We start from the raw sequence: 26,498 nt of genomic DNA on the forward strand, positions 1-26,498 counted from the left end.
TCTTCGGCAAAAATGGGAATAATAATAGCACTGACTTTATAGAATTATTTTGAGAATCAAATGAGATGATACATATAAAAGCACTTTGCAAACCCTAAAACACTATGTGAATACTAGTTATTATTATCATTATTACACGAGACACATTTTGAGGCTATGGATTCTGACCTGTAATTTCATCAGTGCAGAAATACCTTCTGCTTATAGAGATGAGCAACTTCTGACTTCTGAGACAGAAAGACCTGAAATCAAATCTTTCTCCTGACAAATCCTAGCTAGGTGGCCCTCCACAAGTCATTTGAGCTGGGGGCTCTTTCAGTGTCTCCAGATGACTTTCAAAGACTGTAAGCTGTAAGAAGTTGCCAGTCTGTATTTATATAGGGGGTTCTTCAAAAAGCATTGTTATTTGATGAAACTATGAGTCTAGTTAAAAATGTTGGTTATAGCATACACTGACATATAAATTATTATCAGTAGCTCAGATTAAATCAATGGTATGGTTGAAATGCTAAGCCAGTCTTTTTTCAAGGGAAAGAAAAGAGAACAGTTAATGGAGGTGGATATTTAGATTCTGACTGTCACTGACAAGGACAGAGTAAGGAGTAGAGAGTCAGAAAGGGAGCCAGGAAGGACTTCAAGAAGCCTTTCCCCCCCCCCCCCCCAGATATCTCTTTCTAGATGCCAAGATGAGAGAGAGAGAGACAGAGACAGAGACAGAGAGACAGAGAGAGAGAATGGTGAGGTGGGGGGAGGGCAAGGGCAAGAGCGAGGGCGAGAGCAAGATTGTGGGCAAGTAGAAGTAGTTTTGGTATTTTGTTTTCCCCCAAATGCTGATAGGTTTTCAGGCACTAGAAAATAGGCAAGTCATTTCAGAGTTGGAACAAGGTAGGGGTAATACAAAAGTTGGTCCTTTCTGGTAAGGAAGATGTCTGAAATGTAGAACAACACATAAAAAGTGAATTGGCATGTTTTAAGCATTATTGATCTAGTGAAACGAGCATGATACTGCAAATACTCTACTGATAGATAGGAAGACTGGTTGATTGAAGCAGGAGAATTGGATTAGATTTTTGCTTTTTTCAGTATTTTGCTCTGTGATCTCAGTAACTTGCTAAATTGGTATTCTATTAAATGATGGAATTTTTAAAGTAATTGTTATGAGGTCTTTGAAGCATGATTTGTGTTTCTACAGAAAGATGATTCTGAAAACCTCTAAAAACTGATGTAAAATAATACTATTATTCAAACACTTTGTCCTAGTTTCGTCCAATCTAAAGTAACTCAAAGGTGTAGTGCACTGGACTTGGCTTTGCATTCTAGCTCCAGTAATTACCAGGGATATGATTCTGGACAGATCACTTCACCTTTCTCAGCCTTGATTTTCATATCTGTAAATTAGAGGAAATGATACTTACTTTATCAAGCTCGCGAATTATTATGAGGAAAGTGATGTATAATCCCTAAATTGATACATATGAACTTATATATAATTTATGTGTGTAAAATATGTTCATATAATTTATACAATATGTGTGTGTGTGGAGAGAAAGAGAGAGAGAGGGAGGTAGAGGAGGGGGAGTAATAGTAGTAGCAACCCAACAGTATTACTCAATCCTAGTTTGTGTTTTATCTATAAATGTCCCCAGAGGATGAATCCTGTCATTCTTTAGCTTCTTAACTTATTCTTGCTAATTTACTATTACTATTGCTTCATCATCTCTCTTTCTTTCTGTCTCTCTGTCTCTGCCTCTGCCTCTCTCTCTTGCTATCTCACTGTTTTGCTCTCTCTGTCTCTGTCATCCCTTCTGTTTATGCCACAATCCATCTCTCGCTTAAAGAGGTATGCTGCGTGGCTTCTTGACATGCCCATATATCACATACCCAGGTTTTATGGGTTTTATAATGCAGTCAATACTGTGATTTATCTTTCTCCCTTTGTTGTGACAGTCTTCAATACTATATCTTCTTATGCATCTACGTGTTCAATAAATTCTGAAATGGATCTTGTAGCTACTGACTCTGGTCTGAGTGGGACTCAGATTTCACCTTGAGCAGCTAAAAGGATTTCTGGGAGGAAAGTTCCTCACTGAGATCATAGTTCTATAACCCCTTGGTTTCCAAAATGCTGTGATCTCCAATCACGGGACAGTGAGTCATTATTACCTAGCTTTAATTGTAGCCTAGCCTTCATATCTTAAGTAGTTTATAGTATAGTTCAATGCGTCAGATGTCCCTCAGCGACAAGGATGGCTTAGGAGACCACCAACACAGAAACACAGGAAAAACATTTCAGATAGCTGAACTCCCTAGAGCTTCATTGGTTTGCCATTAAAATATCTTATCTGCCTCTCTTACTCTCCCTTCTTCCAAGATACATAACCTACCCGTCGTGGTACAATGAGCACAAATCCTAAGGCCAGGCTTCTCCTTCTTTTTGTCTTGAACTTACATGAAGCCTCAAAGTAGGAAAGAGGCTAGTGCCCTCCCAAAGGGTATGAGCAACAGTTGTTGACAGGTGATCTGTTAGGAGTAATAGGGATTAAGGATAGAAGATTTAAGACAACTGAGAGGATTTCATAGTGCCTGCTTCAGCTGCCTTCAAATTGTTCTCAGCTACCCATTCTACTGGGGAAAGTCTTCACATGTTTGGTGTAAACATCCCCCTAACTCACTGGTCCTTTTGAGGCCTGTTTGTTACCTTCAACCTTGTTTAACCCATCTGCTGAGACAGTTTTACCAGGATATGACTGAAGTGCATACTACAGCTTCTTGGAGTCAAAAGTGAGAGTTGGGTGATGGGAGACACAAAAGATAGATGAGTAGTCTTGCAAAAGGCTCAACAGGTTCTCATACCAGAGGTGCTAGTCCCCCTCAACACCCTATACTCCCTTCTAAATCTCTAGTGATTAGAGGAAAGCATTTAAAACAACTCTGAGGCATCACCTCATAACTATCAGAAATGACAAATGCTGTAGGAGATGAAGGAAAAATAGGTACAGTAATGGACTGCTGGTGGGGTAGTGAACTGGTCTTACCATTCTGGAGAATGATTTTGAACTATGCTCAAAAAGCCATAAAACTGTGCATACCCTTTGACCTAGCAATACAAGTCCTACATCTGTATCCCAAGTTGATCAAAAGAAAAGGAGCTATATGCCAAAAATATATATAGCAGCTCTTTTTGTGGTGGCAAAGAAATGGAAATCGAGGGGATGCTTATCAGTTGCGGAAGGGCTGAACAAATTATGGCACATAATTATGATGGAGTATTATTTTGTTATAAGAAATGGTGAAAGGGTGGTTTCAGAACAAATATGGCCAGACTTACAAACTGATGCAGAGGAGTGAGAAAAATCAGGAGATCACTGAGCACAGTAACAGTAATGTTGTAATGATGATCAACTGTGAAAGACTTGGCTACTCCGATCAATACGATGATCCCAGACAATTCCAAAGGACTCAAGATGAGAAAATGTTATCTACCTCCAAAGAAAGAACTGATGAATTCAGTGCAAACTGAAGTATAATTTTCTTTACCTTGCTTTTTTAAAAATATGGCTAATATGGAAATATGTTTTGCATGATTTTACATGTATAATTTAACATCACATTGCTTACCTTCTCTGTGGGTGACAGAGAGAGTAGGAGGGAATGAGAGAATTGGGAATTCAAAATTTGAAAAGAGAAGAATGTTAAAAATCATTTTAAAAAAGGATAATCAGGATTCTTTTCATTGCACAAACCCATAGCAGATGACATCATTTTGGGACCTTGTTATACAAGTATTCTAGAGTTAAATCAGAGTTAAGCGGCTTCACAGTTGGTGACATATCATAGGTGTAGCCCTTAGGAATGACTGATTTCCAAGTCAAAGACTCACCTTATTCACCTGGAGGACAAGAAGAGAGATAATAGGTTAGTCAAGGAATTCAGTTCTTCTATGAGTCCAAACCTACAAACCCAAAGGCCAAGTTGATAGAACTCTAGAGTTATGGGATCAGAATACATGCTCTCTGAGGTTCCTTATAGCACTAACAGGCTCTGATTCTATGCCTAGTCTTAAGGGAATGACCAGCCAAAGACCACTGCTAAAGAAGAGTCCATCCAAATGGGAGACACAGATGAAACTAGATCTAAATGGGACTGAGAATGAAGGATGGATAAGTACATCTGAAAGTAGAAGACAAATCATGATTGGAGAAGATTCAATTTGCTCAGAGGGAAACACTTTATTTCACTTCTCCAGAGGACTATGCCATAAACATGATCACAGAATTTGCTTTTTGTAGGGACCTCTGCAGCCATCTAATCTAATCTGTAGCCCACCACTAAATACCCTATACAGTGGTTGCCCATCCTCTCTGCTTAAACACCTCAAAGCAGCAATTGACCATTTGTTTGTTGGGTTTGTCATAGTAGGGATTCTCTTTGTGTATGGATTGGGCAAGATTATAACTGAAATCCCTTTCACTTCTATAACTATGAATATTTGGTAAATATTTTTACAAGAAGGCAAAATTTTCAGTGTGCTACTCTGGAAGAGAGATTAGGTCCTTTTTATTTGATTCCAAAGGGGGCAAACGAAAGAGAAACAAACTTTGACTTGAAATTTTAAAAAGTTTACTTGTAGTTAGTGCTATCCAAAAATGGAATATTGATGAAGAAGAGAGAGAAGAGGGACAATAAATAGGCCATATTCATGTTTGGTCATTATCCCAGAAGAGAATTAGAGACCCTTTGGGACAGTGAAACCAATGTATTTCTGATCCCACACTGAGCATCACTCACTTTGGTTGATCCAAATTCTTTACCTACCCTGAAAAGAAAAATGCCAATGGGGAGGCGAACCATGTCTTTCCGGTGACGGCTCTTAGATTTTTGCAGAAGTGAAACAAGCACACCACAGGGGTTTGAAGACTTCTTGTTTTCATCAGCACTTAAGACAGTAAGTTGAAATTGTGGGTTCATCCAAAATGTGTCTGGGGAAGGAAGGGTTAAACCTATCAGAGATTTAATAGTAAATCTATCCTGGATTTCTCTGGAATCCTAGAATTTGGAATCTCCCCATTTGAAGGGACCTCAGAGGATATCTAGTCCAACATAGACATTAATAAAAATGCCCTTGGGCCCTACTCTTCTGACAGTGACTGCCTCACATGAAAAGGCATTTTAGAAAAGTTGTAGCCATAAGGCAATTCACTTTTTCCTATCCATCTCCTCCACAGCCTCCTTACCAACTCTTTTACCACCTCTACTCTATCCTTTTCTCCTTTCTTCCTCCTTATCCCATCTCCAGTTCTGAAACCACAAACCATGATCACAACACTCTGCCACTGTTCCTTCCTAAATTGTGTCAATCTGCCCCTCGAGGGTCCCATCTCTGCAAATTTCCAAACCAAATTTCCCTTCCCTGTTCCCTAATTCCCAATGTGTGTAATTTCTCTATTAGAATGTAAACTCCTATATTGGGCTTTTTCTTATTTCCTCAAATTCTAATGCTCTTTCTCCCATAGTGCCTTGTATTTAACGACCTCATATTCACTTGTATTTATTTTCTTTATATGCCATATATACTTGCATATGTGTTATAGATCCCCCGGCAGTCTAGTGAAACCTATGGAACCCTTCCCTAATATAATTTTAAATGCATGAAACAGAATACATAAGATTACAAAGATAATCAATGACACTGAAATAGTTATCAGAATTTTTTTAAATTCATACATCACAAATTAGGAACCCCAGCTAGTCTAAATATCCCAAGTTTCCTCTGTCAATTCTCCTAGAACATGATCTTTGGATCCCTTACTATCTTGGTGATGCTGCTCTGTGAACAGCCCAGACTTCCTAAAATGTGGTCCTTTAATGGTAATTTAAATGGGAAGATCTTTTCCATCTACTACTAGGCCTGTGTGACCTGCCTGGGTCACATGGAAATCTGAGTCCCATGGAGCCTGTGGTGGGAGGAGTGTGTTGAACAGGTGGAGCAGGAAGTGAGTCAGAGCTGGAAAAGAGAGCACAGGCAGCAACTAGTCTGAATGGGAGAGCTTGTTTATGGGAGCCTGTTTGAGATTTGTTTAATGGAGCTGGTTTGTGGGAAGCCTAGCAGAGGGAAGCCTTGGGGGATGGTGGTGCCCCCTGCATTGTTATGGTGCATAGATGTCTTTGTTGCTATGATGGATTTGGTTTTCTGGTATTGGGATTCAGCGTTCTGGTATTTGAGTAAACGTTTTGGTTCTATATTTCTTGTGGAGAGTCTGTTGTATTTTGTAATTCAGAATTGTGCTGGCATATTCATAGCCGCTGTAAGCACTGTGAATATTGCATTGGCACTACAGGTCTTTATGACTGAACACAAATGAAGATCTGACTCATCTTCCTGTATCCCTATTATTATAATATTTAAAAAAGAGAACTGAGAACAATGTTCCTTGAAATTTGATCCCTAAGATAGATTTAAATTGAGCTCTGCCTTCCTGGAGTCATCTGTGACCATTGTGAAAGCCAAGTTTATCTTTAGGGGTCCTAGATCTTTGCTTCCTCTTTCCCTCCCTCCTACATTTTAACTGGAATCAAAATCTTAAGCTAAAGAGCTGAAGTCAAATTTTAGGCTTCAGTCATTGAATAGGAAAGTTGGAGGGGAGGGATAACAGATGAAGGGCCTTCCTGCACTTCTTAAATTAGACATTAGCAAGTGCCTGCTCCCTCTCTATTGAATGTTAATCCTGGATTCTACTCTGAACCATGGTGCAGAAGAAATGATTTGTCTATGATAATTCATCCGAAGGATTTTGAGTGTTTAACAGAATATTCATAAAATAGGGCATTTGTATCTGGGAGTCCATTGGCTATGTACTGTTGTATACATTATACTTCCTAAGGGAAAATCACATGAGTAGAGATTCCTGCTTCAGGCTGCTGTCCCTTCCCTCTTGCTCAGGACTATTAGAGCCCTCAGCTCACACCTTGTACAAAGTTGTGACCTGACCTGTGGAATGACTTACCTCTGTAATGGCTTAGCCTGCCACCAGCTGTGCTGCCCCTCACCCATCTCCCAGTACTCAGAGAACACATCCATTTCTTTCCCACTTCCTGACTCATCAGGTCTGGCGTCAGTTGACAGATGACCAGAGACACAAAATGTAATCTAAAGTCATGGAGAGACATCCTGAGGAAATAGACACAAAGCCCAAACTGTGATGAGGCAAGACGCTGGGACATGGGGGAGAAGCTAAACTATAGTTTAAACTACAAAATCTGACATTTGACAGTGGAAAGACTATTGGGCCTGGAGTCAAAAGATGTAGAGTCAAAAAATTCCAGTTTCACCTCTGCCACTTGCTACTTACATTGGCAAGTTACATAGCCTTTTAGTATCTTCATGTGAAAAATACAGATAATATTTGTACAAGACCCCAGGAGTGATTGTAAGCATAAATGTACCTAGGGTGGGGCAATAAGGGTGCTATCCCAATGCACTAAGTTTTAGAAGGCACTAACAGCATTGATAGACCTACAATGTAGGAACAATTGGGTGTAATGATCATTTGTTGAAATAGGAATCTATAATCTATAGGGTTCCTTCTCATGGGGAAAGATGTTCAGTCTCTTCTTCCTATCCTATTCAGTTGAATTTGTCTTGAATGATTGAATAATTCAATTGAATTATTAGTTATAGTTCTGGTTGTGAGAATTGAATGGGATGACACAAATAGAAAAGGAGTTTTGTAACCCTAAAGCCATGTATATTCATCTTGGGGCATAGGGGTAGAGGTCTAGAACTGTGATTTTATTTGCATAACAACAACAATAGCATTTATATAGCACTTTTAAGGTTTGCAAAATGCTTTACAAATATTATTTTATTCTCACAATCCTGGGAGGTAGGTGCTATTATTACTTCCATTTTATAGATGAGGAAACTAAGGCAGAGAAAAGTTAAATGACTTATCCAGAGTTGTGTGTTTACCAAGCGTCTTGGTTGGATTTCAATTCACATGCCAAACTCCATTCGTTGAGTCACTTACCTGCCTTTTGTTTAGAGAACTCCCAGTGAAGAACATCTCTACTGATAAAGATTGCCAATTGTTCACTATCTTAGTGTTAAAGAGCTGTCTGGGATACTAAGGGATTAAGTGGCTTACCCAGGCTCACATAGCTAATATATGTATCAGAGATGGGACATGAATGAGGTCTTCCTGACTTGAAAGCCAGCCCTCTTATCACTATATATATAAACTCAAGTTATCATTTTTCCAAACTGTGACATTCATTGAACTTCCCCATCCACAGAGGTCTTTGGGTGTTGCAAGGAAAGATCTAAGTGAATCTAGAGTGAGATTTCATCATTTGGTATATTACACTAAGGATCAGGGCCCTTTGAATTAAATTATCTATTTAACATATGTGGATTGCTCCTAGGCAATATATCTCTCCTTCCCCTGTAGCATGACCTTGAAAGGACATAAATATTTTGTAATCTATCAACCAAAGAATATTTATGGAGCATCTCCTCTGTACCAGACCCCAGGCTAAATCCTATGGGGAATACAAAGATGTGCATAATTTGCTTTTCATGAAGTTTCCATGGATTGGCAGAGATAATCTTTCTGTATATGAAAAGTTTACAAGAAAAATAATGATAATAACAGTAATAGCTAGCATTTATCTAATGCTGTAAGGCTTTCAAAGTGTTTTACATATCTTAACTCATTTGATCCTCATAACAACTCTGGGAAGTTGGTGCTAGTATAATTCCCATTTTATAAAAGAAGAAATTGATGCACAGAGAGGTAATCTACCCAGAGTCACACAGTTAACAAGGATCGGAGGTAGGATTCCAACTCAGATATTCCATACTTCTAGTCTATGTTACTTAGTTGCCCCATACAATAATAATAGCTCACATCCTCATTGGCTTCAGGGTTTATGAAAATCTTGAAAATCTGTCAAAGGTTATCAGTGAACTGATCATCGATACCAATGCCCTTTTTTGAAAAAAAAAACAAAACAAAACTATTTTCTGTTCTCATCTTCCATGAGTTCTCATCAGCTTTCGGCAATGTTGGTCACTACCCCCTTCCTCCTGGGCACCATCTCTGTCCTTGGCTTTAGAAAGAGCATGAGGACAGCAGAAAAAATGACTGTATCTGCAGGCAGAAGTCTCAGGGCCATAGCTGCCTCTACCACTTACTATCCATGGCCAACATTTCTATCTTCAACTCTGACGGTTTTTTCAACTGTAAACTGAGGGTGTTTAATTAGATGGCCTCCGAGGTTCCTTCTAACCCTAGATCTAGGATCTCCTGACAAGACACTCTCCTGGTTCTTCTACTTCTCCAACCTTTTTGGAAGGTTCATCTTCACAGTTTCTTAATGTGGGTATTTCTCAGGATCTTCTTTTCCTCTCTAAATCTCTGCCTTGGTAATCTCATGTAATAAGGATGATAAAAACAATAGCTCATATTTACGTAATGCTTTAGAATTTGCAAAATGCGTTTTTTATCTTATGTGTTCAAAGGCTCATAACAGCTTTAGGAGGTAGGTATCATTATTATCTTGACTTTATTTTTGAGGAAACTGAGGAAACCAACAGAGGTTAAATGATTTGCTCAGGGCATATACCTAGTAAGAGTCTGAGGCAAGACTTGAACTTGGGTCTGCCTGATTCCAGGTCCAGCATTCTATCCACTATATATTCTTCTTCACTTCTCATAATTCGCCAAGCACTTGCTGTTCATTTTACCTATGAGATATTTTTCACTTGGGTCTCTTCTTTAGTCTCCCTGGCAAATTATATTTACCACCTGCCTTCTTACCTCATCAGTTAAGTGAAACTGCTCTCTCTAAAGTTATTGATGATTTTTAGTCGTCACATTTAATAACCATATCTTCAAACATCATCCTTCTTGAAATCTTCTCAACCTTTTATGTTATTGATCACTATTTTCTTCTGAATACTCTTTCCTTTTTCTTTTTTTTTTTTTTTTGTGGTACTGTTCTCTCTTGGTTCCCCTCTTACCTGCCTGACCCCTCTTTCCCAATCTTCACTGGATCTTGTCATGCCTACTCTCTGTGAGTGAATTCCAAGGCTCTGTATCAGGCCTTTTCTCTTACCTTTTATATTATCTCATGTGGTCTCATAGATTCCGAGGGATTCAATCATCTATGCAGATGATTCTCAGACTCATATATCTAGTCCTAATCTCTTCCGAGTTCTAGAGCCTCATCAATTACCTTTTGAACATATCCAAAACAGAATTCATTATCTTTCCCTTTTCCCAAATTTCTTGTTACTATTGATGCTACCACCGTCCACCCACTTACCCAGGTTTGCAACCTCTGTGCTGTCCTTGATTCCTTGCTTACATTCACCCCACATGTTCAATCTGTTGTCAATTTTGTCATCTCTCCCTTCACAAAATTCATATATGTCTTGTCTCTACTTACATGGCTACTGTCTTAACTCAGGTCTTCATCACCTGACTGCACCTATTACCATAGCCTGGAAGTAATAGGAAGCCATTGGTGTTTATTAAGTAGGGGAATGATAGGGTCAGACCTATGCTTTAGGAACATTTTGGCAGCTGAATGGAGAATGACCTGGAGTGGGAACAGACATAGACAGGGAGACTATCCAAAAGACTATTGCAACAGGTGCAATAAAGTGATGAAGACCTGAGTTAAAATGGTGTTGTTGCTTACCCCATGACACTCCATGTCTCATCTTCATGTTTCTGTGTTGGCTGTCTCCCATGTCTGGCATAGTCTTGCTTCTGATCCCTGCTTTTTAGCTTCCCTGGATTAGAGACTCAGACTAAGTCTCTCCTCTTGTAGGATGCCTTTTTAGAGGTCCCCCTGGTTGCTAGTGCCTTCCCTTTCTGATTGCCTTTCATCTACAAATATGGAATATATTTTCTATGCAGAATATATACATGTATATATATATATATATTTTTTTTTCTGTGTAACTGTGGATAGGGTAGTGCACCTGGTTGCAGGAGATCCCGATTTCAAAGCCAATCTCAACAGCACCCAGCACACAGTAGGTGCTTTCCCCCTGCATGTACATAATCTTCTACAACACTGTCTTCCCCATTAGAATGATCTGAGTTTCTGCAGGACAGGAACTATGTTTTTGCCTTTCTTTGTAGCCCCAGGGCTTAGCCCAGTGCTTGTCTCATATTATGCATTCAATAAATGCTTGTTGACTGATTTCTAGTGACTATGCACAGTGAAAATGGGAAACAGGAGCAGTTCCTAACCCAAGGCATCCACTGTGACAGTCAAGATCAACTATACATACTCCCGTCTGGAAATAAGAGTGTGTAGACTCAGTGTGCAGAGGTAGAGGAAGGCAGTACAATTTTTACACGTACATATTAATAAATATATGTATGTGTATGTATGTGTATATATATGTGTGTGTGTTTATATATATATACATACATATATATATACACATATAAACACACACAGAGACATGAATAGGACTTCCCAGATCAGCTACTGGCAAAATTGGGGTAAGTACTTATTTTCACCTTTCTCTGCTCCCTCTCTTAGAACCAAAGCCCTGAATAGCATTGCTCCCACCTCTCTCTCCACCACCTTGACAAAAGGCCTTGAAAATCCCCCTTCAAACAACTTTTAAAAAGCAAATTCAACTGCAAGGTAAGAGGTTGAGAAGACAATGAATCTGGGACACCAGTCTCAAGTGAACAGAGTCCCCAGGATACAACTAGATTACGTAGCTTCCTATTCTTACCAATGGTTCTTGCTTTCTAGGTCCTAAATTCAGTGTTATGCAATGCTAAAGGAATGTAAGTCCTGTTAGGGCTCTCTAAATTTTAGGATGTGATTTCAAAGTGCTTGCCCCCCATAGAACTGCTTAGAGATATTAAGAAGACAGAGATCCATTAATGCAGTATATGCATTAACAGGGAATTAGTCCATAAAGTAATAGAAAGGAAATGAAAGACAACCAACATGGATGGGGGAAAACCCAGGGTCTGGGTTGTGTGGAGTCCTCTGTGCTCAGTCCTCTTACCAGAACTCTCCATCCTCATCATCCCTCAGAAGCAGAATCTTCTCCTTTGGACTCAGGAGGTCCCATTTTTGTGACCTGAAGAGGTTGGGGAATGGGAGGGAAAGGAAATGAAATGTTATGGGTGATGTGCTCATTAAAAAAACTTTTGGGAAATGGTTCACTGTACTTGAGGTGGTATGGTATAGTGGAGAGAACTCTGAATTTTGAGTCACAAGACCCAAATTCAAATCTCAGCTCCAGCATTTATTTCCTGTGTGACCTTGGCAGCAGCATCCCTTAAAGTCTCAGTTTCCTCATTTGTAAAATGAGGGCATTAGATTATGGGATCTCTGAGGTTACTTCTAGCTTTAGCTCTCTGAGTATCCTTGCAGAGATGACTGATAAATACTTCAAATGCCTTATCTCATCTGAACCTCACCATAATCCTGGGAAGTAATTACTATAGGTGCTGTTATCTCTGTTTTATACTTGAGGAAACTGAGACTCAGAGAGCTGAAGACTTTCTCGGGATCACACAGAGGTGTGATTCAAGCCAGATTTCTGCTCATTCCAAATCCTTTCTGCCATACCAACTTGCTTCTCTCCCTTTCTACCATGCAAACCCAATTGTTTTTCACCAAGATAAATTGACATTTTACAGTGCAGCACATATATACATAGAACCCAAAGGTAGCAGATGCCCTGTTGGAAAGAGTACCAGACATTGAGTTGGGAAGACCTGAGTTCTAATTCTGCCTCAGCCATTTAGCTATATGGTCCCAGGTTAATTGCTTAACCTCTCTGAGCCTTCATGATTGTTTGTTTTTTCTATTGCATGGGGATAATAATAACTTGCCAAGAACTTTTTGAATCTTAAAGCACCATATAAAAATAATAGCTGGCATTTAGATAAGTGCTTTAAGATGTGCACAGTGCTTGGAATATATTATCTCATTTTATCCTCACAACAACCTTGGGAGAAAGGAGCTATTATTAGCCTCACTTTACAGATGAGCAAGCTAAGGCAGACAGAAGGTAAGTGACTTGCCCAGGGTCACATAGCCAGGAAGTCTAAGCATGAATTTGAACTCAGGTCTTCCTGACTCCAAGCCCAGCACTCTCTCCATTGTGCCACTTGACCGCTTATGAACAATTACCATGGGCCTTCCCAGAAAGGATAGGTAACCATATATTTAGAACTGACAGGGACCTTTGAAGTCATCTAATCTAACCACCTCATTTTTATAGAAAAAGAAACTAAAGGACAGAGATATTTGTCCAACATCACATATGAGTGACAGAGCAGAGGCTAATTATCAATTATCAATCAGCTTTAGTTCCACTCAGGACAACACATTTGTTAGAAATGCTAAACGGATTAATTTTCAGATAAGAGTTGGACCAGATGCTCTCTGAGGTCCCTTACAACTCTGAGATTCCGGGATTCTGGAATCCAGAATAAAAAGGCCACATGTTCTAGAACTGGTGAGTTAAACTCTCCACTCTTCAGTCATTCTTTTAGTCAGGAAACCCCTGTCTCTCGGAAAAGGAAATAAATGACAAAGTTTCACTGCTCTGCGAAAGGTGACACATGTATAGATACCAACATATGCATAATACAAGCACACATATATAACATATACTCACACATATATGTATGTATGCATGCTTATACAAATAAACATGTATTGCACATTCATAAACACATGTGAACATATACACATTCATGTGCATGCATATCTTTATGCTTATGTCCATGCATATACTATACAATACACAATGTATATTCTTGTGCATATGGACATATATAATATACTTATACCTATGCACGCATGTGTGTATGCATGTATATATACACACATACATAGGTCCACATAGACATGCACATAGGCATGTGGATATAGTGCACATATACACAAACACATGCATATTCATGTATTTCTATATTTACGGGTAAAATCACATGGCTCTTTGTAAGTGATCTAATAAAGAGAGCTCCTGACCACCAATTCTGTCATTCTTCTTCATAAAGAAACAAATTTCAGGGGTTGGCCCTCAGCAGCAGGAGCTATATTGTAGGGATGTACCTTAGCTCAGATTTCTCCAAATCAGCATTTTCCAGCCCAGTAAGTTTCTTTAAGGGTCCTTTCTCAGAGTCTAGATGCTTTGTGTTTGTGCCAAGGTAGGTGCTGCTGTTTTCTGACTTTTGCCTGGGAGTGATAGCATCCTCCATTTTCTCCTTCCCTCTATGACCACCTGTGCCTCTATCTCTTCTGTAATTGATAAAGCTCACCTGTCACTCCAGTCTCCTTTCCATTCAACTTTTCCCCAAGGGTTTCTCAGCCTTACTAGGTATTCAGGTCCACTTTGGCAAGTCACCTGTACAAAACAAGGAAAAGATGAGTTAATAATCTCACTTATGTGGGCTAGAAAATTTATAGAGCATTTTCACATATATTAGATCATTTAATTTGTACAGAAAGTCTTGTGAAGTCGGTGGAGAGAAAGTAGAATGCTAATATCATGGATTTAGCCAGAAGGAACCTTCAAGTCCAACTAGACCACCCCTTCATTTTATAGATGGAAAAACTGAGGTTTTAACTCAGTTAAAAAAGAGGATAACTCATTCAAGGTCAACCAAATAGTTAGTGACATTTGAGATTTGAACCCAAGTTCTCTGACTCCATATCTACCATTTTATTCCCATTAGAACATACTATCTAATATTATCATTTCCATCTTCATTTTTGAAATGAGGAAATGGAAGCTCATAGAGGTCATGGGACTTATCTAAGGTCCAAAATAGACGAGCCATGACTTCTGGTACCAAATTCTGTACTGTTTCCCTTCCAACTTCAATCATTTATGACTTTGTGATTCTTCCTACACTAATAAAAACTAGCATTTATGTATCACCTTAAGGTTCCCCAAATTCTTTGCAAATACTACCTCATCTTATCTCCACCAGACCTGGGAGATAGATACTATTATTATCCTCATTGTACAGATAAAAAGGCAGATGTTAAGTGATTTTCCCAGCCACAGAACTAATAAAGTATACAAATCAGGATTTGAACTCGGATCTACCTGACTTTAGTTCCCATGTGCCATCTCCTGTGCCACTTGGCAGACTATATTGTTTCCCTGTCAGCATAGGAAAACTGATAATACCCCCTATTCTCTCCAATAGCCTCAAAAATTCTCTAATCTGGCTGGAAAGAAGCCAGATCTGACAGGCCAGCCCATGGTTAAAGAAAAGTTTTATGTCAGCAGGAGGCTCTAGGTGCCTGGGTATACTTGGGGTTTGTGGATGGAAGAGAGATACTGAAATTGAAGGCTGACTGATGAACAGAGATGATCAGTTTAGTACATGACTGACAGAAAAGGAAGGCAATGGAATGGAGAAATATGGGGAAAGCTGGTGGTAGGATAAGTTCCAGAAAGGAGGCTAGTATTGAAGGATATTAGCTTAATGGGAAGGAGTTTCAGTAATGGAAGATTTAAGATGATAGGGATAAGGTAGAAAACATCAGAACTTCAGGGAAACTGGGATACTTCAGAACTATGGGATTATTGAATAATAATAAATTTGAATGAAAAATACTGAGTTTGGAGGTGTGGTCAGGAAATGGATAAGGAGAAAGAGACAGAGTGGAATATGGCTAGATAGGTTCATCCTCAAGAGATGGGTACCCAGATTGGTAAAGTTAATTGGCTTGCTGGCAATGTAGCTCTGTCTTGATGCACAACTGAAAGAGATGAGGGGTGGGGGTGGGGGCTGGACCAGCAGATATTATTTTCAGAAGTAGCTCTTCAGACAGTTGTTACCTCTGGAAAGGATCATGAACATACTGAGAATAGTGATATCTTTTTCCCCACAGTGCTCTCTGTCTAGAGCAGAAGGACTTTCTTGTCTTAAAATTAAAGAAGGTAGCCAGAGAGAAGGAAATGGTCGATAATAGAAGCCACCAAAGCCTTGTCTGATCCCTTACACACCTGCTAGAGAGAATCTATTTAAATCAGCAAAGAGGCCTCTGTTCAGGGGGAGAACTGATTTTGGGGCTAAACCCACATGTGGGAAAGTAGAGAAAGGCTGAAATAATTTTTGCCTACCTTTCTGATTTGAGTGAGAGTATAGGCATGACCATCCACCAGTCCATTATTCAGAATTCTTTCCCTCTGCAAAGACAAAATAAAATTGTCAGTTGTCAGGTGCAGAATATGTACAAGGGATGAGTCCACCAGTTGGGTTGCAATGAATACGTATCTTCTCTTTGCCTATTTATGTACACACTGTTTTTCCCATTAGAATATAAGCTCCCTAAAGATAGGAACTATTTTTACTTTTTTCTTCTGTCCTCATAGAACCCTTAATGGATTCTTATAGGTTAAGTGATTGCTATGAGAGAAAAGGAGTTAAGATTAAATAAATTCATAGTATCAAGTCTAGATTGTGGAAGGTCTTGAATATCAGCCCAAGGAGTTTATTCTCACAAAGTCTTGAGAGCCAGGCTCAACCTTGATCCAAAGACTTTTCAGTCCCTCCTCCCTGCTCAAATTATGTTGTGTTTATTTTTATATATATATGTATATATATACATATATATAAACATACATGTATATATTTTGCATGCATGTATTGTTGTTTGTCCTTCATTCTCGAAGAAGACCATGACATCAGGGAGGTGATGCCATGACATGTAAGAGAATTGGATTTCAATGAGGCAGGGCTGTGCAAAGTCACCAGCCTCACTTTCTTCTCCAGAGTCATCTGGGTCCAGTGGCAAGATATAGATCAGGATGACTGGAGATGGCCCAGGATACAGTGGAAGACCTTGGCCTTTTCAAGCTAAGGTCTTTAACTGGTCTCCAATTAGTGATTAAGACTAGGTTAGAAATGTGGCAGAGAATGGTTTCTTTACTTAGTCAAAAAAAAAATCAATCTGGGAGGAGAATGTGAGCTCCTTTAGAGTAGGGGTCATCTTACTTTTCTTTTTCACTGGTATTCCTACCACTTAGTACAATGCTTTACACACAGGAAGCTCATAATAAATGCTTTCTTCCTCCCTCCCTAGCTTCCCTCTCCCTTTCTCTCTCTGTCTCCCTCTCTCTCTGTCTCTCTGTCTCTGTCTCTCTCTGTCTCTCTCTTTCTCTCTCTCTCTCTCTCTCTCTCTCTCTCTCTCTCTCTCTCTCTCTCTCTCTCTCTCTCTCTCTCTCTCTCTCTCCCCCCCTCTCTCTCTTCTTCTTCTTCTTCTTCTTCTTTCCCCTTTCCTCTGTTCACATAGGGTATCATGCCCCTTGTGTGTGGGTGCTCTAGTTAAAGGAATGTAAATTTTGACCCCTGAAACCTTGCAAGCTATCCTGGGGTTTATGGGCTATATTTCTTTCTTAAAGACAGTGCCTTAAACCCAAATCACTTTCGTTCTCATTGATTGACCCATAGGACCCAGCTAAGCCCCACTTGGTCATTGTTTGGGCCCTGATTAGCTCAGAATGAATATAAATAGAAATTATTTCTGTTTTGGCCAGAAACCCTGAGAATCTGAGGTCAAATTTAAACTCAGGTCCTCCTGATTCCAGGACTGGTGCTCTATATACTGTACCACAATGCTAGGGTGGGACAGACTAATATGAAAGCTAAAATAGGAGCTATTTTCAGCGATATACCAACTAAATGGTACAATAGATAGAAGTCTGGATCTGGAGTCAGGAAGACCTGAGTTCAAATTTGACATTGGGTACCTACTAGCTGTGTGACCCTGGTCAAGTCACTTTATCTCAGTAGCACCTACTTCCCAGGGTTGTTGTGAGAATTAAGTGAGAATATATTTGTAAAGTGCATCATAAGCCTTAAAGTGCTATATAAATGCTAGCTTCTTATTATTATCCCATGGAAACCTTGCGTAGCGTAAGTGCATTAGAGCAGAAGGGAAGTAATTGGAGGTCACAGAGACTGTGAGCAGGGACGTTGCTAGGGAGGGTAGTATCAGAACAGGTCCAAGACCCAGTCTCACTCCAGAGTGGGTCTGACAGCCAATGAGGGATCCTTTGGAAGAGACTTTGGTGAGAATGTTCCAGAGGTTGGCAGGTGCCTTTGCCAGTTGAATTGTAGCTGTCACGCCTCCTGTGAAGTCCACAAAGGCTTCTGAAACATGCCCAGTCTGCAGGTCTTCATAGGAACCAAAGAGCCTGCCGAAAGAGCAGAATGGAGAAGACAGTTTGTAAAAACTGTCCATCGTATCTGGGCACTCTCCAGAGAGCTCTTCCAGCTTTGTTTTTCTGTGACTGCATTCTGCAATCTATTTTTGATTCTCTAAGAATATGTGTTTGACTCTCTCCTACCCGGAAACAGAAGGGAAAGCATACTCAGAAAAATAAGTCTCCTTTGAAGGAAGAGGAAGAGTGGGGGAAATTATTTCACATAAGCAGGATGTGCAAGTAGACGATTATATAGACAAGAAGGAAGGGGTGGTAGGTATGGGTGATCCTTGAATGTCACTTTCATCTAAAATCATCACAGGAGGGAAGAATTCACATACACACACAACTGGGTACTGAAGTATATTTCACTCAACATGGAAACAGGAGGCAAAGGGGGAAAGGGAGAGGGGAATAAGAAGAGTAGATTAAGCGAGGGATTGCACTGAAGCAAAACAAACTGTAAGTGGAGTGGATCTCAAACAGGGATTTAAGGGGAAAATAAGATAGGATGAGAATGTGTGTTTGGGCACAGGGTGATGGAAAGAGGAGAGGAAAAGAGAACAGAAGCTGATGATATGATGGCTTATTTAAAGAACCTGCGAGAGTCAACTACAAAATTAATTGAAACAATTAACAGCTTCAATAAAATAAGCATACATAAATCATCAGAATTTTTGTATGTTACCAACAAAATTCAGCAGAAAAAGCTAGAAAGAGAAATTTCAATTAAAACAACTAGAGAAAGTATGACTACTTCAGACTCTATCTTCCAGGACACACACAGAAGCCTCATGAATACAATTACAAAATATTCTTTATATAGTCATTGCTAATGGGTAGTCCAAGTCAATATCATAAAAATGACAATGCTACCTAAATTTATTTACTGATTTGGTGCTATATCATTCCAACTACCAAAGGGCTACTTTATACAGCTAGAAAAAATAATAATAAAATTGATCTGAAGGGTTAAAATTTCAAGAATCTCAAGAGAAATAATTTTTTAAAAAAGTAATAAGAAAAATAACCTAGTAGTACCACTATGCTACAAAGCAATAATCATTAAATCAATTTGCAACTGGTTAAAAAAGAAATACATTCATCAGTGGAATGGATTAGGTACACAATATAGGGAATTAAAAGACACAGCAGCCTTTTATTTGATAATTTCAAAGATCCCAGCTACTGAGGTAAGTACTCAACAAGCAGGCAACAAAACTTCTGGGAAAATTTGGAAAGCAGTCTAGCAAAAACTAGGTATAGAGTCTATATAGACCAACATCTCACACTGTGCAAGATAAGCTCCAAATGGGTACAAGATTTAGACCTAGAATGACATCATAAACAAATTAGAGGAAAGAAATTAACTGTCAGATCCATGGATAGGGAAAAAGTTTATAACCAGACAAGAGATAGAGAGAATGGTAAGAGAGAGATGGAATGTAAAATGAACAATTTTGATTATATCAAATTTGAAAATTAAGTATAGTCAAAGTTAGATGAGAAACAGATATGTGGGGGAAAATCTTTGCAGTAAATTTCTCTGATCAAAATCTAATTTCTAACATGTAAGGAACTGACTTAAATTTATAAGAATAAGCTATTCCTCAATTTTTATACAGTCAAAGGGTACTAACAGCTAGTTTTCAGAAGAAGAAATCCAAGCTATCAATAGCCCTATGAACTCTTAATCACTAATAATTATAGAAACATAAATTTTAAGCATTCCGAGCCAGCTTCTACTTCACACCCATCAGACTGGCAAAGTTGATAAAAAAGGAAAATAACAAATACCAAAGGGTCTGTGGGGAAAGAGCTATATCAATGTACTGCTGGCAAGGCTACGAACCTTTTCAGTCATTTTGGAAAACAATTTGGAACTATGGCCAAAAAGTTATTAAACTGTACATACCCTTTGACCCAGCAATACTACTAACAGGTCTATACTCCAAAAAGATTTTTAAAAAAAGGAGTGGAACACATATTTGCATAGATAGATATGTATATACATATGTGTATATATGTGTGTACACATATACTCACACATACATACACTCATCACATACATGTGTGTATATATACATATATATTATATTGAGTGATTTTCAGTCATGTCTGACTCTTTGTGACCCCGTTTGGTGGTTTTCTCGGCAAAGCTATTGGAGTGATTTGCCATTTCCTTCTCCAGCTCATTTGACAGATGAATAACTGAGGCAAACTGTGTGACTTGCCAGAGCCACACAGCTGGTAAGTGTCTGAGGTCAGATTTGAACTCACGGATATGAGTCTTCCTGCATGAAAGAAATGATGAAAGATACAGTTTCAGAGAAACACGGGATGACTTGTATGAATTGCTAAAGAGTAAAGTGAGCAGAACCAGTTATACAATGGCATTAGCACCTTAAAGACAATCAACTTTGAAAGACTTAGGAACACGGATCAGAGCAAGGACCAAGGACAATTGCAGAGAAGCCGTGATGAAGCATGCTACCCACCTCCAGACAAAGAGATAATGGGCTCAGAGTCCAGACTGAGGAATAAAGGTGGAACTTGACTACTGCATGGTTTTGTTTCTAGACTATACATATTTGTAGTAGGGGTTTTGTTTTTTCTATCTTAATGGAAAAGGGAAAGGCTGGGAGGAAGGAGGAATGGAGAAAAGGAAGACTCTCATTAAACAAAGTGAATTTATTTTGAAAAAAATACAAGTCCCCTTTAAAACAAACAAAGAAGAAATCTAGTGACTATGAATCACAATTCTGGAATTCTTATCCAGGGTCTCATCACCCTGGTGAATTGCTTAAGTCACTTCTCTGCTCACTGACCTAGTTTTCCTCCCTATATTTTCCCGTCTATGCTTCTGAAGCAGAGTCTGGAGAATTACAGGGAAAGAAAGACAGAGAAAGCACATAGGGCATAGATCATAGATTATAACAAAGCCCATATCTAGAGCTGGAAGGCACCTCAGAGGTTATTTAACTCAACTCCCTCATTTTACAGGTGAGGAAACAGAGGCTTGAGGTAGTTGAGTGATTTGTCCAAGGCCACATAAATAAGAATCAGACCCAGGATTTGAATCAACATCTTTTGACCTGGGGAAAGAGAATCACAGACAATTAGAGACACTCAGATGTAGACACATACAGAGAAATACAGAAAAGGGGATAAGAGTCCACTTACAACCAGACTTCTTCCAGAATTCTCCTTCTCTACTTTTACCATATTGTCACCCTGTAAAACTTCTGCCTTGGAGTCCGCTTTTCTTTACTGCCAACTCCCTCCCAAGGTCCACCATTTTAGGAAGGACCCTGACCATATTTCTCATTTATCCCTGTACTCTCTCTGAAATCCACTTCCTCCTCAATAGTGTCTGGCACCCATACAAGTACCCTTCCTCTGTCCTTCCCATATCCCATTTGTATTCCCTTCCCAGTTCTCTTTTATGGTTCTGGTAAGAATATCCCAGAGGGTGGAAGCAATTGTGGTCTTCCTTATCCCATTAAAGGTCCAGAATGTCCTTGCTTGCTTGAATTATGTCTTCAGTGCTTACACAGTGCCTGACACCTAGCAAGAGCTTAATATTCTATCTATATCCATCCATCTGTCCATCTGTCTAGCTAATTATCCATCCATCTTTTTATTTATCTATCCATCTATCCTTATCTATCTATCCATCTGGATTTCTAATGCTTCTCTTACTTGGCATAGGCCTTTTCCAGTAGAGCTGGCCAGAACAAGTTCTTGCAGGTGGAAGAGACAAAGACCAGTTGACCAGCCTCATTCACAGGTAGACGGTCATCAACCACAACAGGAATCCATTCGCCAAAATGCCAGAACTGGAAAGAGAGCCAGATATGCTTGGTGACAATGGGTCTGTGGGGAAGATGGAGCATTCCAGCTGTTACACAAGGCTTCCATCCAAGACACCACCTGGTGGCATTCAGGCCAGACCCTTGTAGGGGAGAGCTCCACCTGTCACCTTCTTACAGGCTCAGGAAGGAAATTTACCTGAAAGAGGAAGATGCCAGCATATTTCTTGGTGAAACTCTGCTTCAGAGGCACCACCCGGGTCAGGATGTCCCAGTGGAATGTGACAGCTTCTAGGGCAGCCAGGAACCAGCAATTTCCTGGACCAAACCAACACACAATTCACGTTTTTTCCCTTTAACCAATATTTGCTAAACATCTGTTTTGTGCAAGGCAATGTAACATAGGGAAAAAGAATAATAATTACTAACATTTATATAGCACTTATTATTAGCCAGGTACTATACTAAATGTTTTGCAGTTATTATATCATTAATCTTCACAATTACCTGAGAGGTGAATTGTCTTTCAGACACTAGGCACTGAACTAATAAGAATAATCAGCCATAGTCACAACCATAACAATGGCTCACATTTATACAAAGCTGTAAGGTTTGCAAAGATGATCTCATTTTACCCTCACATCAATCCCTGGGACATAGGGGCAATTATCCCTATTTTACAGATTAGTAAACTGAGGCAGATAGAGGTTACATGACAAGCTATTAAGTGTCTGAGACTGGATTTGAACTCAAACCTTCTGAATCCAGGTTCAGTACTTTATTCACCAAACCATCGAGTGGCCTATAGGAGAACTGCATGACAAATCCTTGCTTTCCAAGAGCTTGTCCTCTTATTAGTAAGGCAGCTAGCAAACAGGAAAATGATACTGATGTTCAAAAGCAGTATATGCTACATTATTTTTTTTAAACCGGAGCAGTGATTTCATTAGTCTTAGGGACTCCCAGTGAGGAAGTTCCTTCTACAGAGGCAGGTAACATGAACCTGTTCCGTAATGTATAGTCTCAGTGCCCCAAGCACTGACTTTTCCAGGGTCATTACAGCCAGGATATGTTAGAAGCTGTGTGTGTTCGTCCTTCATTGCCAAAGAAGACCATGTCATCAGAGAAATAATGACATGACTTGCACTTGACCTTGATTTGAGTGAGGGAGGGCTGTGCAGGTCACCAGCCTCACTTCTCCTCCAGAGCCATCTGAATCCAGTGACCAGATATTCATCAGGATAACTGAAGGTGACTCAGGATGAGTCAGTTGGGGTTAAGTGACTTACCCAAGGTCACACAGCTAGTGAGTGTCAAGTGTCTGAGGTGAGATTTGAACTCAAGTCCTCCTGACTCCTGCACTGGTTCTCTATCCACTGCACCACTACCTACCTGTCTGGCCTAGGAACAAGGACCTGCTGGCTCTGAGGCCAATTCTCAATTAGCTTCCCCCATGTTGACTCTCTTTAAACAAAATATGTAGTGAATTAAATGTAACAGCACAAGGACATCTGATTTAGACAATACTGCTACAGGAAATTAGGAAGGGATTGGGAGTAGTGGATGTTGGCTTACTTGTTTTCCTTTCAGAGCGTTAATATGAAAGTCAAATTAAATAATATAGTTGGAAATGTTTTGTGGCCTCTTATAAAAGACCAGTCACTGAGTGGGAATAATCTGTGAATGTTTGTAATGCAAAAGCAAAACCTAGACAGATTATAAATTGCTGAGCAGGTGTCAGTCTGCATGAACAGGAATAGTTTCCTCCCTAGAAATTCACTACATCAAGGAAATCACAGAAAAAGAAAAGCACTCCAGAGCTTCAAGGCAGCCCAATGAAGTAGATGCAGCTCTGGACATGCAAACTGATAGGTAGCATCTCTGTGACCATAAACAGGTCACTTATTGTCTCTAAGATGTTTGTAGATACTCATAGTAACCATCTCATAGAGAGGTTACAAAACTTAGATCAGTTAATGTATGCAAAGTGTTTTGCAAATTTAAGGGTGCTATTAAATGATCTATTGTGATACAGATAATGAGATCTAAGATTCATTTAAAGCAGGTCATTTGAGGCAGCTAGGTGGTGGGCATGGTGGATAGAGCACTGGCCCTGGAGTCTGGAGCACCTGAGTTCAAATCCAGCCTCAGACCCCTACTTGATATGTGATCTTGATCAAGCAAGTCCCATGATTCTAATTGCCTCCAAAAAAATACAAATGCGTCACATAATTTTTCTGAGCCTCAATTTTTCCTCTTTAAAATGGAGATAATAATGTTTGCACTACCTACCTCTTAATCTCATCATAAGGAGAGTGCTTCTCAAACTTTAAAGGAAATTGACATATAAATGTAAGCTATTATTCTTCATTAGAGAGGTTAATTTTAATAGGATAAGTAAGAAAAAACAAAGACCAGAACTAGGGTGCTGACAGTGAGAATGGAGTAAAAGTGATGGATATAAAAATGTCCTAGAAGTTTCGACAGGACTTGTCAACTAAGAGGTTGGGAGGGGAAGAAAGGGGAAAGTCTGAGATGATCCCAAAATCTCAAGCCTTGATAGTTCAGAGTGTCACGATTGCAAAATATCGATTCATATGAAGAGAAGACAAATTTGTATTTCAACATGTTGAGTTTGAGGTCCATCCTGATGGCAATGTCCAGCAGGCCTGAGGTTCAGGAGACAGATTGGAGCCTGAGATGCCGATTGGGCAGTCCCACTGATGTAGCTATGTGAGTGTTATGAGGGATTTCTAAGGGGAATGAGGAGTAAAAAACAATGGATAGAGAGTGGCCTGAGCCTTAGGGTGTTCAGACATTTAGCAGGGTAGCAGTAAAGCCATCTAAAGTAAACAGAACTCTTCTTAACATCCCCAGTTTCTTCCTGGCTCCCAAACCCTTCGATGCATCCCTGCTGGTTCCTTGGGAAGAAAAGATTGGAGAAGAGGATTGGGAGCAAAGGAAAGGGGAAAGAGAGTAGAAGTGGACTCACCTACTACTCCCTGGCACAGGTCCACTCTTCCTGTTTTGGCTGAATGGAATAAAGGGTTGTCATGCAGCTCCTGGGAGAACAGATAGAAAACAGTCACATACCAGAAGCTCCTTTTTCCTTCTTATAACCAGTACAAGTCAGAAGTTTGATATGCAGTTTTGTCCTTCAGAACCTCTGGAGGTAAGAGAGTGTCATGGAAAGCACACAAAACTGGGAGTCAGCTGATTTGGGTTCACATCCTGACTTTACTACTTATTACCAGTGCAGCCTTGATGCCCTTATTTTATGGTCCTCAGTTTCCTCATCTGTAAAATGACAGAATAGATCTCTAAAGTCTCTTTTAGTTATAGTATTCTATGATGTTATAATCCCATATTGACCCTGGAAATTCATTTCCCTGGAGGTTCAGGCAATAACAGAAGCATTTCTCATACGTATGGTCTTTACCTCTCCTTGCTCTGAATGATCTGCATTGTCCTTTTCCTCCTCCCTGACTTTTTCAGCAAGTGTTGGATTGTGGGGTGGGCCTTTTTGCACAAGGGTTGGACTAAATGGCCTTTCAGACTCCTGTAATTTTCAAGTTCTGTGGTTCTGAGATGGGACAGGTGTCAAGGTGATAGTCCACTATTACTCTTTCACCAAACCATTTTCAAGGATTTGAAGGACTATCAGGTGAAAAAAGGATTATTATTAGACTTGTTCTGCTTGGTCCCCTGGAAGCAATGGATGAAAGCTGCCAAGAAGCAGATGTCAGGTGGGTATGTGACAAAAAAAAATTCCTGATAGGCAGAGCTATAGCCAAGTATGAGGACAGCCTCAGAAAATAGGCTCCCCTTTATTGGAGATCTTCAACAGAAGTTAATGATCACTTGTCTCTGACATTTACTAGCTATATGACCATGGGTAAGTTAATTAGCCTATCTCAGCCTCAGTTCTCTCATCTGTGAAAGGGGGATAACAGTAGCTACAGCATTCACCTCTTAATATTGTTGTCAGGCACAAATGAAATAATATATCGAACATATTTGGCAAAGAAGAGGAAGCTTGGTGTAATAGCTTGTATTGGACTTGGATTTAGGAATACCTGAGTTCAAATTCTGCCCCTGAGACTTACTAGCTAGACAACCTCGGCAAATCATTTAAGCCCTCTCTGCCTCAGTTTGCTCATCTGTAAAATGAGGATAATAGAGACTCACAGCATTGTCATGAGGGTGAAATGAGATAGTATACATAATATATCTTGTAAGTCTTTAAACACTCGATAGTTGTTACTATTATTTAAATGATAAACTTAATAAATAAATGATATTTAATAAATATTAATGAATTATATAAATTGTTAGCTATCAAACTGTGATCGCACATGCCAACTGCTATCGTGACTTACAGAATATTAAGATTTACAAAGGTGTTTTTCACAACTATGTGAAGTAAGTAATATATGTATTAACTCCTTAGTTATAGATGAGGA

The 26,498-nt window shown here is 39.5% G+C and overlaps 1 protein-coding gene across 1 annotated transcript in view; it reads right to left on the reverse strand.

The window, feature by feature from the left end:
* Nucleotides 1-26,498, reverse strand: part of CAPN14 (calpain 14) — a 72,697-nt gene that overhangs the window by 22,261 nt on the left and 23,938 nt on the right. Inside the window, exons 4-13 of the mRNA XM_072634111.1 lie at nt 25,028-25,097; nt 22,235-22,353; nt 21,926-22,062; nt 18,040-18,214; nt 16,139-16,204; nt 14,319-14,404; nt 12,047-12,121; nt 7,005-7,168; nt 4,816-4,979; nt 3,881-3,889 (exon numbers count right to left, since the gene is read on the reverse strand). Coding sequence (XP_072490212.1) covers nt 3,881-3,889; nt 4,816-4,979; nt 7,005-7,168; nt 12,047-12,121; nt 14,319-14,404; nt 16,139-16,204; nt 18,040-18,214; nt 21,926-22,062; nt 22,235-22,353; nt 25,028-25,097 — 1,065 coding nt within the window. The remainder of the gene's footprint in view (nt 1-3,880; nt 3,890-4,815; nt 4,980-7,004; nt 7,169-12,046; nt 12,122-14,318; nt 14,405-16,138; nt 16,205-18,039; nt 18,215-21,925; nt 22,063-22,234; nt 22,354-25,027; nt 25,098-26,498) is intronic.

The sequence above is a fragment of the Notamacropus eugenii genome, chromosome 1 (assembly GCF_028372415.1).
Source record: "Notamacropus eugenii isolate mMacEug1 chromosome 1, mMacEug1.pri_v2, whole genome shotgun sequence".
Classification (NCBI taxonomy): Eukaryota; Metazoa; Chordata; class Mammalia; order Diprotodontia; family Macropodidae; genus Notamacropus; species Notamacropus eugenii.